We start from the raw sequence: 14,798 nt of genomic DNA, 5'->3' as shown, positions 1-14,798 counted from the left end.
GCTATGATATAAGAACTGCAGCCACATTATAAGTTACACAGCCTTTAACGAAATTCACGGATTTTCCGTGCACATATTCCCGTGCCTGCTAATGACAAGTACACTAAGACTGTCGTTGACTATGATAAAGTGGCCTCCAAAAAGCCTCCAAATTTTCTTCAACAAAACATGATTCTTATTTTTACAAAAGTGATGCAACGTCTATTCTGCTTGTAGGTAGTTAGCCTCCGAATATGTCTTGTGTTCATACCAGAAGCAGTGCTTCTGGTAGAGCTTAAAACTGACTGATGTTACATTTCAAATTTTTCTTTCATTTCTTAAAATTTTACAAAAACCGTGGCACAGGCCTTCCACCTGTGCGAGTTTGTTCAATGAAATAGCCCAATTTCAGTAGAATAGGTTCCGAAAATGGCCGACCAAGAAGACACAATCCGAATGGCAGACCTGCAGCGTAGGTCGAAACTGGCACCTGCAATCGTGATTTTTTGTTTAAATTCAAACTGTCCACTAACTCACTCGAATCATCAACGGAATACCGACCGTAATGGACGGATAACCGGCAGCAGCTCCGTGTGAATACAAAAGTGGAGTGCCGTTACTATGGCAAGGCGTAGCCAATGCATCGACGTCATTCAGAACTGAGTCCAAGTATCGTTTTGCGTCACGTCGATATTCGTGCAACGAGGACACGTACGTTTTGTTTCGCAGGCCGTTTGTAGCTTCGGATAATAGCAGGATGCTTTGATTGTATCCTTCGACTGGTGGATTCAGTTCGTTGAATTTTATGACATCCGCCAACGAGTAGATCGTCCTGTTTCGTTCGATTTCTCTGTGCTCGACATCGTTTGCTAGATACAGATTTACGGAATGTCGGAATTCATGCCGGAAGACGATATTCGCTGTAAGTGGGTAGATTGAAGTGAGGTGGGTTTTAGTCGCACTCTGAATTGAAACCAGACTCGATAGATTATACCTTTCTGGCGATCAATTGGAACGAATGGAAATGTGACTGGATCCACCACAACGGCCATGCCATTTTCGTGTAAATTGTTCAGACACTTTTCAAGCTCTGGAATTATCGGAGCCAAATTAGAGTCATTGAGATTCCAGAATGGTTCCCTCAGAACTCCAATCTTGAATTTCTGTATTGGAGTATCGTATAAGTGAGCGGACCAACATTTTTTTTGTTGCACAAGACAAATTCGCTCACCCGATTCTCGAGACATGTGGCAATATTCAAGTCACATCCCTGCATGTCAATGTCAGAAATGACTCCCATCAAAATGCTAGCATCTTCCACCGTACGAACCATTGGACCAACCTATTAAAATTGAGCTCTTCAATCAATGAACACCAACAATTCTGTGCCGAAGGAAAACAAATATTCAGACCACATCGTTCGAAAAGGCCAACGGAATTACTCCTGCAGTTGAAACTGCTCCAATTGTTGGCTTTAAGCCGACAATAGCGCTTCTTGTAGACGGTGAAATTATGGAACCATCTGTTTCACTACCAAGCGAAAGGATGGCTAAATTAGCTGATATTGATACCGCTGAACCACTGCTCGAGCCAGAAGGATTTTGTCTTAAAACGTATGCGTTAACAGTTTGACCTCGACGGCCATTCCATCCACTTGGTATATTACCCCGGAAGCTAAATAAATTTGGCCGATGAAAGAAGGCTTTAATTTATGCATTTTTGCACAATCCACATACTTAGCCCATTCGGAGAGACTGGCTTTGCCCAAAATGATAGCACCAGCCCTTCTAAGTCGATCAACTACTTCGGAATCACGTATCGGTCTCACGTCTTCGAGTGCTAATGCTCCTGCCGTGGTTTGCATTAAATCAGACGTTCCAATGTTGTCCTTTAGAAGAATCGGGATGCCATGAATCGGACTATTATTTGAGCTTAAAATGAACAACTCCAGTCTGTGTGAACATACATCGCGTACCAATTCATTGCTTTATGTTACACCATACCGAGTGAATCGTTCCGCATCGGCTCTTTGTGCCAACGTAATCGCTTCTGGATTTATCTCAATGACCGATCGAAGATGGTCATCCATTTCAGAAATTCGGTTCAGATAGCACTCGGTCAACTCTAACGATGACAATCTGCCCGTGCGAAAATGTTCATTGATTTCACTGACGGTCAGTTCACGGATGTCTATACCATGCGGACCACATGTCGACAGTGAATTGTCTAAATCGACTAAATATTCGTTGGACGGATTGATGGGGCACTGGCTTTCGTTGGAAGCAATAACCCGAAAATTATTTTATTTTTACGTAAAAAAACCCAAGTTGGATCGAACTTACTCTGATACATCAGGATCTACAACTTCTGACGAATCGATACTGGCCGTGCAATTGGCTCTGTTAACGGACTCATCATCCTGAATGTAACACAATAATTAAACTCAATTTTCAAATGAACTTTTTCTTCTTAATTTACTTTCACATCCGGTAGTGCTTTTTCATCAGCAGCACGAACCAGCGTAAACATCAAAACAACCAGCCAATACTTCATGATTCTGCGACACAAATTTAACTGTGTAATTCAACACTCACCCATCAGCTGTTAAACTAAATGCGACAAATTTTGTGATAAGATTGATATGGTGAGACTACAACATAAACAGAAAATACTAATCTCCTTACTATATAGATTTGAATTTATCAGCGATATCAGACGGAGTGAACATGAGAGCATGATGTTTTTGTTTTTATCAGAATTTTGTTAAGTGGTCAAGATGCAGTGAAAAACATAGTTAACGCCGACCCGAACGAAACACCTATTCGTATCAAAAGCCTCCACTGTGAAACTCTTCATTTCTTTTACTTCATTCTCTACTGAAAAGCTATTCGCCCTTTAAAATCACTTACATTATCTTTCTTTCCCTTGTTATCATATACAAATAATCTGCCGGAGGCAATTTAGACAGCGCCGTACGAAGTCAACTTTCATAAATTCCTATTTAAACAGCTATATTTACCTATATTTTCCTATTATATATATAGACGTCCATATATGGAATGGCTGCAACACCCCACACACATAACAAATTATTTCCATGTTAACAGAAACTCTCTAAGTAACTTTGAACGAATTTAACTGAAGATTACCTTAGAGTTAAGTGAAATTTACCTTAAAGTTAAGTGAAATTTACCCTAAAGGTAAGTGAAATTTACCTTAAAGTTAACTGAAATTAACCTCAAAGTTAATTGAAATTTTCCTTAACTATAAGATAAATTTCCCTTAACTTTAAGGTAAATTTCAGTTAACTTTAAGGTAAATTTCAGTTAACTTTAAGGTAAATTTCAGTTAACTTTAAGGTAAATTTCAGTTAACTTTGAACGAATTTAACTGAAATTTACCTTAATGTTAAGTGAAATTTACCTTAAAGTTAATTGAAGTTTAACTTAAAGTTAACTGAAATTTACCACAAAGTTACTGAAATTTACCTTAAAGGTAAGTGAAATTTACCTTAAATTTACCAAGAAGTTAACTGAAATTCACCTTAAAGTTAACTGAAATTTACCACAAAGTTAACTGAAATTTACCTTAAAGTTAACTGAAATTTACCACAAAGTTAAGGAGAATATCAGTTAACTTTGTGGTAAAGTTAATTGAAATTTAACTTAAAGTTAACTTAAATTTACCACAAAGTTAACTGAAATTTACCTTAAAGCTAAGTGAAATTTACCTTAAATTTACCACAAAGTTAACTGAAATTTACCTTAAAGGTAAGTGAAATTTACCTTAAATTTACCACAAAGTTAATTGAAATTTACCTCAAAGTTAAATGAAATTTACCTCAAAGTTAAATGATATTGCCATTAACTTTAAGGTAAATTTCAGTTAAGTTTGTGGTAAATTTCAGTTAACTTTGAACGAATATTACTGAAGATTACCCTAAAGTTAAGTGAAATTTACCCTAAATGTAAGTGAAATTTAACTTAAAGTTAACTGAAATTTACCTCAAAGTTTATTGAAATTTACCTCAAAGTTAAATGATATTTCAGTTAAATTTAAGGTAAATTTCAGTTAACTTTGTGGTAAATTTCACTTAATCTTAAGGTAAATTTCAGTTAAAGTCATTCAAAGTTAACTGAAATTTACCTCAAAGTTAAATGATATTGCCATTAACTTTAAGGTAAATTTCAGTTAACTTTAAGGTAAATTTCAGTTAACTTTGAATGACTTTAACTGAAATTTACCTTAAGATTAAGTGAAATTTACCACAAAGTTAACTGAAATTTACCTTAAATTTAACTGAAATTTACCACAAAGTTAACTGAAATTTAACTTAAATTTAACTGAAATTTACCACAAAGTTAACTGAAATTTACCTTAAAGTTAACTGAAATTTAAAAAAACAAAGTTAAATGAAATTTACTTAAAAAGTAATTTACATTGATATTCGTATAACATATATAACATATACGTATACTTTAGCAAAACATTACTTGTATTTCATTTAATTTACCATATTTTAGCTGTTCGATTGTAAATTGTGAATTCATCTGCTCTCTTCACTTCTTTATGATTCCTCCCAAAATTCTAAATTGATGCTTTTCACGACGGTGATGAAGTAGAAGACACCGACAGAAAATAAATAATAAGCACAGAGTATTCGAAAATACGATTTTTATAGATACAGTATTTGGATATAGCAGATCATACGCGGAAAAACATTAGGAAGGTATAGGATGCAGCAAAAGAACCAAGTTTTCGTTTGAAACCAGACTGCAATGCAAACAGTCTTTGTATTGATATCGCTCAAGGTTGATACCAACCAGAGCATATTTTTATATAAATTTAATTCCAACTTGAGTCTATGTATTTTCGGACAAAAGTTCCAGGTTATTTTTAAAAACCGACTTCACTGGTTCTTCACAGTCTCTTAGTTCAAGACTAACATGACTAGAAATCAGTGCGTTCATCGAGTTAAAAACTAAAACTAAATTTGAATGAAAATAATCTCTGGTTAGATTCAACCTAAAAAATTATCAGTGCCGAACTGGCTCAAAAAAGCCCTTCGGGCGTTGTATGAAGAAATTTTTCAAACACTTGATTCTGTGATTATCATCAAATGAACTTAGTAAGTTGGTCACTTCATTTTGTTGTTTGCCATATAAAAACGAGCCGTCAGAACAGCCGGAGCGTTCGCTGCGACTGAGCCCCGTACGAACCCGTAAATCTATTGCGTACGCGACCCTAGTTCGTCGGTCGCCCTACTCTTACCCTAAACCTACTAACCTAAAATTCTTATGAAATGTGCACGTCTTAAAAATTGTGCATAGCGCAATTACGAAGCCCCGTACGACGTTCCTTTCAACTGCAACCCAAACTTAAAAATTTGTGCAACAATTTATATTAACCTATATTTACCTATAAATAAACAATTTACTGATAAATGTGCTAGTATATAGCTCGAAAGAACTATCTACACCGTTATATAGCTCAATATAGCTGTATATATTTATAAATAGATATCCATATTTGGGATGCTTGAAACACCCCACACACATAACCAATCACTTCCCACTGATCAGTAACTTTGTAAGTATCATTTTCACCGATTTCTATTGTTTTTACAAAAATCCAAAATGGCGGCCGACGGCCATTTTGTTAGGAGGTGGAAAGTAGTACGGCTGCTTTACATTCGTTAGTACCTTTCAAACAAAAAAAAATTGAAATTCGGTCAAAATTTACTCGAGATATTGACAAAATACACCACGTTCACTGTACTTCCGAGTAGCCAGATAAGAGCTCACTCCAAGAGACCTAGCTCACGCTCCGGAGAACATAATTTCATAAAATTTTATATAATTTTTCCCTGATTGGTACGGTCAATACCTATCTAATAAAGCAAAATCCATCTAAATACGTTCAAATTTGGCCAACCTACAAGCAAAAACGGCTTGCCGCCCTGTACCTAGTTCACACCAAGGGGTCTAACTCACGAGTCGGTCATCCAATTTTCATAAACTTTTTTTTGTCGATCGGTATTGTAAATACCTTTCATTTGACGTATCACTTACAAGTGTAGCCTTTGAATGGCCAGAGATATCTTCGGAAAACGTTAAATCACTTATGGGGCCCCAGCTCGGGGGTGGTCGACCCAAAATCGCCCATCTTCGAACTTTGCCTCACTATTTCGACTATCTTTCAGGGAAAAAAAAATTTTTTGAAATCGGATTTGATTTACTCAAGATATCGACGTGACAGACGGACGGACAGACGGACAAAATTTTTATTGCGGATTCGTTATCTATGAACATAGGCAAACACTTTGCCCTTACCGTCTGCTTCGAATTCCATCAATTACACACGGCATCGTAATCCTATAAGCCCCTTCGTACTTCGTACGGGGCTAAAAATAATGTTGTGGTCTCTGTGAAATAATTTACATTAGAATTCAAAAAGAAATATCTGACAACGAACAGTTCCCACTTGAAGTGAATCGTATCAACTTAGAATTATTAAACGAACAGTTGCTACATGAAGAAACAGATGGATCGCATCAACTTGGAATTATGAAAGGAACAGTTACTACACATGAAGAAGCAGATGAATCGCACCAACTTAGAATTGTGCACGGAGCAATTGTAGGGATCACATCGATGCAGAAGCATACTTATTCTTTCTACGACTTCGACGGACTTTTTGAATAAAATACTGATGAACGGTAATTTTTGGTTTTTGTGTCGAGATGAGAGAATTAGTTATTTGAACAGCATAAGATGCTTATGAAACAACAATCTATGGTCCTCCGAATCACTATATACTACGTATTTAATAAACGCGCCACGTATATAGTTACAGGGAATTCGAGTGGTTGTTAAACGAATCACCACGAAATGTATGTGACGGTAAATCACCTATACGTTTTTGGTTACCAGAAAATTTTGACCGGAGTATTTTTAGCTCACCTTTAAAATCGCCAGTGCTATGATATTTTGTTGACTGCCGCTTTTCTTTTCTTTTCATCTAAAAAATTTCATAATCATCGCAAACATTAGGTGAGAGTCAGAACATATCATAAAACAAGGAAAACGAGGAAAACCTATGTCGAACGTCTATAATTCAATATAATTCAAATGACAACCATTTAGTCCCAGGGTAAAAATATAAGAAATACAGGACGTAGTTCACTTTGGAAAATATTTTCATATAGAAAAATTTCAACTCTGCTTTCAAATGTCCCGACAGTCGAGCCATTTGAAAACCGAGTTACAGATATATCATTGTACAAAAAGTGAACTAAGTTTATACAAAACCAAATATATCGAATTATTTCGCCTGGGAATTTGTTACAAAATTCAAACCGTCAAAAATGTAATCAGAGACTGCCTTTCGACAAAACTTTTACTGAATTTGATTAAAGCGGAACATTTTTATTTGAGTTTGGATGTTGTTAAAGGACAGGTAAGAAATCAACCAACGGTTTTTTTTATATTTTTATTCATTTGCGTCTGTTACACCAAAAAAAACGTTTTTCGTGTAGACCTAGCAATAACAGAATTTTAATAGCTCGTTGCTCCGCCTTTACGATCTATCACTTCTTGAATTCGATGGGGCATACTTGCGTATATATTTTGAAAATACTGAGTATCACCTCGCATCCTTTCCCAATTTTCTACAACGTATGCCTCCAAGGTATCGAGATTTCTAGGGTGGACACTTCGCCAGCCGCGAGTCATCTCAGCCCAAAAGTTTTCGATGGGGTTAAGATCGGGGCTATTGGGAGGCCAGTTTGGCAACACTACAATTTCTGGGTGGTTCTTAAACCATTGGTTGGTTATTTTGGAAGTATGAAAGGAACAGTTATCCTGAACGTAAAGGGATTTTCCTATTTAGCAATGAAATTAGGGAAATTATGTTTGTCTTACTTGCATAAAGATCATGTTTCCTTCAGGGTGCATTATATTGTAAGATGGAAGGAAGACTTCCTCCATAATTTCGATATATTTTTTGGAGTTGTGACGCCCACCGACAAAACACATTTCACCAGGGCCTGCCTCACTGATCCACCCCCAAAGTCCAGCCGAAACTCGCCCACTGCGCCGATTTGCTTGCAGATACTTTTCATCATACCTGGTATTCTTCGGTCTATATAAATGAGTCTTCTGGTGGCGATCTGACTGAAAAGTTTTCTCGTCAGAGAATATCACATTGCTCCAATCCGTATTTATATGCTCGAGTGCAAATCCCAATCTTTCTTCTTTATTGGCCTTAGTTAAAAAGGGTTTCTTCGCTGCAATTTGATGGTTGATGTCAATGTCGTTCCATACCTTCCTGACGGTGTTTTTGTTGACCCCAAACTGACGACCGACAATCGCTGCGTTTGTGAAAGGGTTATCAATTATGATCTCGGCGACGGCATTAATATCCAAAACATCTAACTTCCGTTTTTGTCCCGGTGTGTCAAGATTATTTTCGTTTCGGTATCGGCTTACCCATAGTTCAACCGTTGATGTGCTAAATCATCCTCATCATAAAACTACTAATCGAAAGACCTACTGAAGCGTTAAGTGATCGAGCGATTTGCACACGGCTGGAACCTCCTAAATATTGACCCACAATAGCACCTCTAAGTGCCATTCCCAAATGTTTTTGCCGATTTAGACGCTCCATTTTTAGAAAGTTGTTAAAGAAAAATGAAAAATTCCTCGAATTTTTAATCGGTTACTCTGACAATAAATACTTTTATAGGGTTGTTCTGATCGTTTTTTTTAAATAAATTTTTTTGGTGTAACTCGACAGTATTGAAGCTCGATCATTTGCATGTAACTGTTTTTTAATTTTTATTGGACAGGAACGTTCTATGATTCTCCCCAAAATTCTAAGTTGATGCGTTTCACTGCACCCTACGTCAAGTCAAGTCAAGGAATGTTCTATGATTCCCCCCGAAATTCTAAATTGATGCGATTCATTGCAATATGGTCAACCCTCCGTCAGCTGGACATTCGAAAATTCGAGATGATCTAACCAAAAGACATTGTTAATCTGGAAAACTGGCTTTTAATGTAAATACACTTTACACTTTTTTTTTACTTTAAAACAGATTTATTTTAAATGCGACAAAAAAGACTGCTCACAATTATGGCGCAGCCGGTAAAAAATCGATCTTTTCTCAAAAATTAAAAACTACAGTATATAAATATCATCGATCTTCTTCTTATTCCCTAATGTTCCCAAAATACAAGCAGCGTTACCACGTTGAATTGCGATGGAAATTCTTTGCAGAAGGTATTCTTTTGATTTTACCTCACCCGTTGCCTTTTTCATTAAAGAGCCCAATTTATCAATAAATTTCTTCGTTTCCGGACCCATGCAACCTAAAGTCTCGAAAGCAAGTGGGGTTAGCAAATAGTTTTGTTTTAAAGAAACGTAATGGTTATGCGTATGTCTCTCTGCTTTTTCAGCAGTGGACCGTGCTTTCTTTGATGAATCATTAATATATGATGCAGCCATGGTATCCCGGACGGTAACATCCCACAAGAGTGATCTCCCATGACTCCATGGTATCAAAGTCATACCGTCAGGTCTTTTACCATCATCTCTTGAAATACCTGGAGGCTGTACTATATTTGGAACACCTGCACTAGAGAAAGCATAAGCGAATATGTTATTCATAATATCATGTCTAACGTATTTTCCTTCTGCGCATTTAACACAAGATAAACCATGCAATCCATCTTTTTCGACTGTTTTAGCGCAAAGACATTTATGTTCCACACATATTTGAGTGCCTAATCGAAGACCAACAGCAATTCTAGCAGAATTGTTATCCAGTAGTAATCCTAATTGACTCGATGGGATCACTTGCAACCACTTTGAAGATTCTTTAGTCGATGATGCAAGTAGTCTGGCACGAGTTTTCAGGTCACCATTTTCAAACAATTCATTAAATTGATTTTTGATCTTCGGGATGTCCCAATTCTTTTGTTCCTTTTTAAGAGTATCGTTTTCTGGAACAAATTCTTGAGGAATTTCATTATTTAATTGTACAATCTGTTCATCAATTACTCGTAAATCAAATCTTTGAAGAATCACGTCACACAAATCTGATGAAGAAAAGACTGACGACAAGTAGGCCGGTATTGCTAAATCCTCAACTTTTCTAATACCCATACCTCCGAAAGACAATGGAAGCGACGCTTGATCCCAAGAAAGGCCTTCTACCCTATTATTAGTAATCGACTCCAAAGCTGACCTAAAAACTTCGTCAACAGACCTCAGCTTGTCCGGAAGCAAGTAAGCTCTAGAAGTGCGCATCAAATAACTGAACCTACAACTGCTCAAAGATTTCCTAAAAACACACAAAGCAGGATGTACGTCCATCAACTTCAATCGATCACACATCAATTTGATTGATTCAACCTTAGACGAAAACATCCTCTAAACCCGTCTCAAACACCGGCGAGCCTAACAACTCAAGGGTAGACTCATCCACCTTCTTAATACCCGGCAACAAAGCTGATATCTCAGCATACATACGAGCTTCTTCATCATCAGTCGCATTGATAAAGAAAACCTCGCACTTCTTAGCATTAAGCCGCAAACCTGACACCTCACAAAAAGACAAAATTTTCTGAATATCATCTAACACTACAGACAACTCATCACCTATAGTACCGTCATCCAAATACCAACCATTAAACCGAGACAAAAGAGCATGCGTCATCTTCATGAGACCTATACAAAAACCTGGTGGACCTAACGGATCTCCCTGCTGAAATCCTCTCTGAGACAATAGAGGATCACCAACAAAGTACAGATTCGACACGAGCCTATACGCTTGTTGCAGCAAAGGAAACAGCTCAGGGCAAACATCCCGCACTTCACCTAACATAAACTTCCTAAACAACATATTGAACGCATTCTCAAAATCAAGCTTAACAAGAGCCATCGGCCTATCATGATCAGCTTTACAAAACTTACGCACTGAATGAACTAAAGCCTCCGCTCCTCCCTGAATACCGTAACCAAACTGAATTGGTTTCAGCTTCTCAACCAAAGATTCCCTAACCTTAAAATTCGATATCTTTCCCGCCATACGCCTCCAAACAAGACCAACCGCTATTGGTCTTACATCTGCTTCTCCCTTATTGAGAGCAGTCAAAGAAGCACCAAAAAAAATTTTCGCAACATCTTTTTCTACCTTACCCGACCTAATCACATCCACCAAAGAAGAAACAGCTTTAAGCAGATGACTCGCCGAATCGCCACAAGTAAAAGATATAAGATCTTTTAAATGCCTCGGCCGCAACCCACCAACACCTCCTGACGAACTCAAAGGAAAGCTTCTAATAGCCTTAATAACCTCATCTACCGTCGTCAAACCTAAATCAATATCCACTTTCACTTCTTCAAAAATCCCACCCGTATCCTCAGGGTGCTTAGCCCGTAACTTCACTGCCGTCTCAATCGCCTGAGGAGCCACAGACTCGTTAGAGCATAAAACTCTAATCGCACCACTAATATCTCCCTCGCTAACTTTTCTAGTAGCCGCCTTAACAACAACACTATCTTTATCCACAGATTCCTTTTACACACTTTACACACCTTATCAAATGTGTTGAGTTTTCTTATCTTACGTAGGTGGTGGAATATTTAAGTTGTCGAAAATCGAACAAAAGGTAAGAGGATGCAATTTTAGAAAAAAATATCAAAAACACAAGTCTTGCATTGAATAGCTTAAACATTGTCGAATTGTTATCTTGAGAAGACAGGGTGTCAAATAGTAACTCAGGGCTTTAATTTCTCGTTTGAGTTTTAGATTTTTTTATATGCGTTCAAACTGTTATGTGTCGTTTGAAACTCACTGTTGCTCAAAAACACACTTGCTTTTCTCACAAAACTGTTACGAACATTATGATGCTGAGTTGCTAAAACATGGAAAATGAGATTCTTGTATAATGCTCTTATAATACGTAAAAAATGAAGAAAAATGAAGCTAAAGATCCATCAATTTTTTGAACAAGTAAGAAACTTGGTAATTATTTGGGTGATGTGCTTGCCGTCTGAGAGAGTTTAGACGATAAAGGCAAATGCAAACAGAAGAACGAAATTGCACCAACTTCAACCGTGTTATAATAGTTAGTATACTATACTGACGAGAGGGCAAAATCTACATAGAATACTCAAACTTATACAACCTTATTTGATCAGTATTTGGTATGTTTATTGACACACTGAAATTACTCTGGAATTACTTTGCCCCTTGTAATAGAGCTTGCATTTTTGACTCAAGGACGGAATAATTATAATCAGCAAACTGGCCTCGTACAGCGAAATGCATCGCCATGACGATCGGCTTATATTTCGTTTCGAATGAAGGTTTTGTGGTTCGCAAGCCAGACCATGATAATTTCTTCTGAACATTCTTGTGCATAATAATATCCAGGCATTTTTTGATGCTACTCTTTGCATCGGATCCCAAAAACGTCAGATATGACACCTTTGTATAATAAAATATTTTCATTGAGTTATCAGTTATTCACAAAGGCGGATGCGCTATTTCCGCAAAATTGCTACTTACAAAGGCACTATGAGACAATTCACAGGCCAATTCTTCTTTCAAATTGTCCAGTTCGAATAATTCGACACAGGGTAAGTTCTGACTCAAATGATGAAACGTCTTGAATACTGAAAAGTGCATTTGTTAGTAGGTAGGACACAACGGTCGGATATATATTTAAACATTTTGTGAAAATTCCAAGTAGTTTAAGTTATCACCCACAAACCAATTTTTCCTTTTAAAGTAACATTTTTGCCTGATTTAATGTTTTGGTTCAGAGAAATCATTGAAAAACGAATATTTTTCCTCCCAAATGTAGGCTATACATTTCCAAAGGGTCCATTGCTCTTAAAGAAACTGTTGCTATTATTGTGAAATTGCATAGGCTTTCTTCTTCAAAATAATTAAGAACCAACAGTAACAGTAGCACAGAGCTTGTAAAGGGTGATTCCTTTGTCATGTTGTGAAGGGAACGGTTGGATATCTAGGAAGCAGAGAACCTACGAAAATGTGAACGACAGATTTTGTTATGAATTGAGGGTCCCGATGGGAAAGTCGTAGGACGCCTAAAATACCCTCAAAATTGCCGTCCGGATGTAACTCATTCACAAATGACCTTGACCTTGACCTTGCACATTTCGAATAGGACCCTGTGGTCTTTCCGGAAGAGCTTGAACGTTGAATCACTAACAGTGGAATGACCCACTTGGATCCCCCTTTTTGCCCTCCTTGTTCAATACTTTGTTACTCTGTGTGTACATCGTATCAATGTATTGAACAGCGCCGGACCGCCATCCGAAATGTGGTAAACTTAAGACTAACAACAATCACCGTCGCCGGACTAAGTGACTGGACTATCTACTTTTTCATGTATCATTTATAAGTTTGCAATACATTGCGACACAATATAATGCCACAAGGGAAATTTACCTGTTACCTCAACATGATTACCTATCTGCGTTTTTCCGCGATCAACTTTATCCGTTTCAATCTGGTTTTGAATCTCGCTCTAATATTGACGTGTTCATATGTACTTCATCTAGTACTATTTCGGTTCATCATGTCGTGATATCAACCATACCAACCTATGTCAGTCCATTGTTCCGTTTTTCTGTTGCTTCAACACATACACATGCATACATCAAACGCGGAACTTACTTCATTACGGTCGATTTGACGTCCACATTTGTTTATGTTTAAACATTTCGAACACCACAACGAACGACTCAACAACTAATTACTGTTCGGTTAATTGAATTTCTGATTAAGAGTAACAATGGTACTGCAGTGCATTGTGAAAGGATGTGAAACTGTTGGAAAAAACGGATTCCACAGCTTTCCGACGAACAAAGTGGTTGCAGAAAAGTGGATTTTGGCTACAAAAGCCATTCATTTACTGGAACGTTTAAAATCAAACAAACTATCAAACTCCTTCTACAAACTTTGTAGAAAACATTTTCTACATACCGACCTGGTAGAAAATGGAAAAGGCCAAATAATTGTGAAGCAGGACTCCACACCAAGCCTCTTTCTGCCAACTGATGTCGATGTAAGTCACATCGAGAATTTCACTTTTCGTATGACCAGTGTAACCTCTCTGTTCTCAATTTAGATTCAGTACGACATTAATCAGATACAGCTTTCTTCATCGAAGCCCAAGCCAGTCAAGCGACTACAGCACCAGCATTCACCGACAGGGGTGAGTTTTAGTAATTTCAATAAAAAATCGATGATAACGTAAACTGCTTGAATTGTTCTAGAAAAACTCTACGAAATTGTCGGAAAAGGAAAATGACAGCGAAATAGATGTGGAAGGTGTATCGTCAGAAGAGGAGATTGACCTGCATGGGAAAAATGGTCGTAAACGCACTAATGAACCCAAAGTACCGAAAGTCATGGTTTGTGGATTTGACTACCATCTACTGTGTACCTGTCCTGTGGTGTCCTGTGTTGTCTTTTTTATATGTAATAAATGTGTTCGTACTGTTTGTTTTCGTAATGTTTATTAAAATCAGAGACAGTACCATGAGTTCACATAAGTAACTACGCCATCACAGAATTTTGGGAAGTTTTGCTAATAGCGCGACAGCCGCCGTCTTCATGAAGGCTCTAAAGATAAACGTTGTATTTAACCCATCAACTTGAAATGGGATAAATTTATCCCATGGAATTTTGTTTTTCATTGAAAAGTTTTTTTTTTAAATAACCCATTTTTATTTATGCCAAAGACGTTGAATGATTAAAATGATCGATCTGATTACCA

General features: G+C 37.2%; 1 protein-coding gene and 1 long non-coding RNA gene across 2 annotated transcripts; one reads left to right on the top strand and one right to left on the bottom strand.

The window, feature by feature from the left end:
* Positions 1 to 205: 205 nt before the first annotated feature.
* On the bottom strand, positions 206 to 2,243 carry LOC119075055 (probable amidase At4g34880). Its single transcript, XM_037181447.1, has 7 exons — positions 1,983 to 2,243; positions 1,716 to 1,910; positions 1,392 to 1,653; positions 1,211 to 1,321; positions 974 to 1,142; positions 541 to 899; positions 206 to 469 (listed from the first exon to the last, which is right to left on the bottom strand). The coding sequence occupies exons 1-7, from the start codon at positions 2,066 to 2,068 to the stop codon at positions 326 to 328; spliced, it is 1,326 nt and encodes a 441-aa protein (XP_037037342.1). The 5' UTR covers positions 2,069 to 2,243; the 3' UTR covers positions 206 to 325.
* Positions 2,244 to 13,567: 11,324 nt separating this feature from the next.
* Positions 13,568 to 14,384, top strand: LOC119075094. The gene is made up of 3 exons (XR_005087306.1): positions 13,568 to 14,084; positions 14,154 to 14,234; positions 14,296 to 14,384. It is a non-coding gene; the product is annotated as an uncharacterized LOC119075094 (long non-coding RNA).
* Positions 14,385 to 14,798: the final 414 nt, after the last annotated feature.

Source organism: Bradysia coprophila, unplaced genomic scaffold (genome assembly GCF_014529535.1).
Source record: "Bradysia coprophila strain Holo2 unplaced genomic scaffold, BU_Bcop_v1 contig_176, whole genome shotgun sequence".
In the NCBI taxonomy this organism is placed as follows: Eukaryota; Metazoa; Arthropoda; class Insecta; order Diptera; family Sciaridae; genus Bradysia; species Bradysia coprophila.
This window is presented reverse-complemented; position numbering and strand designations above follow the sequence as displayed.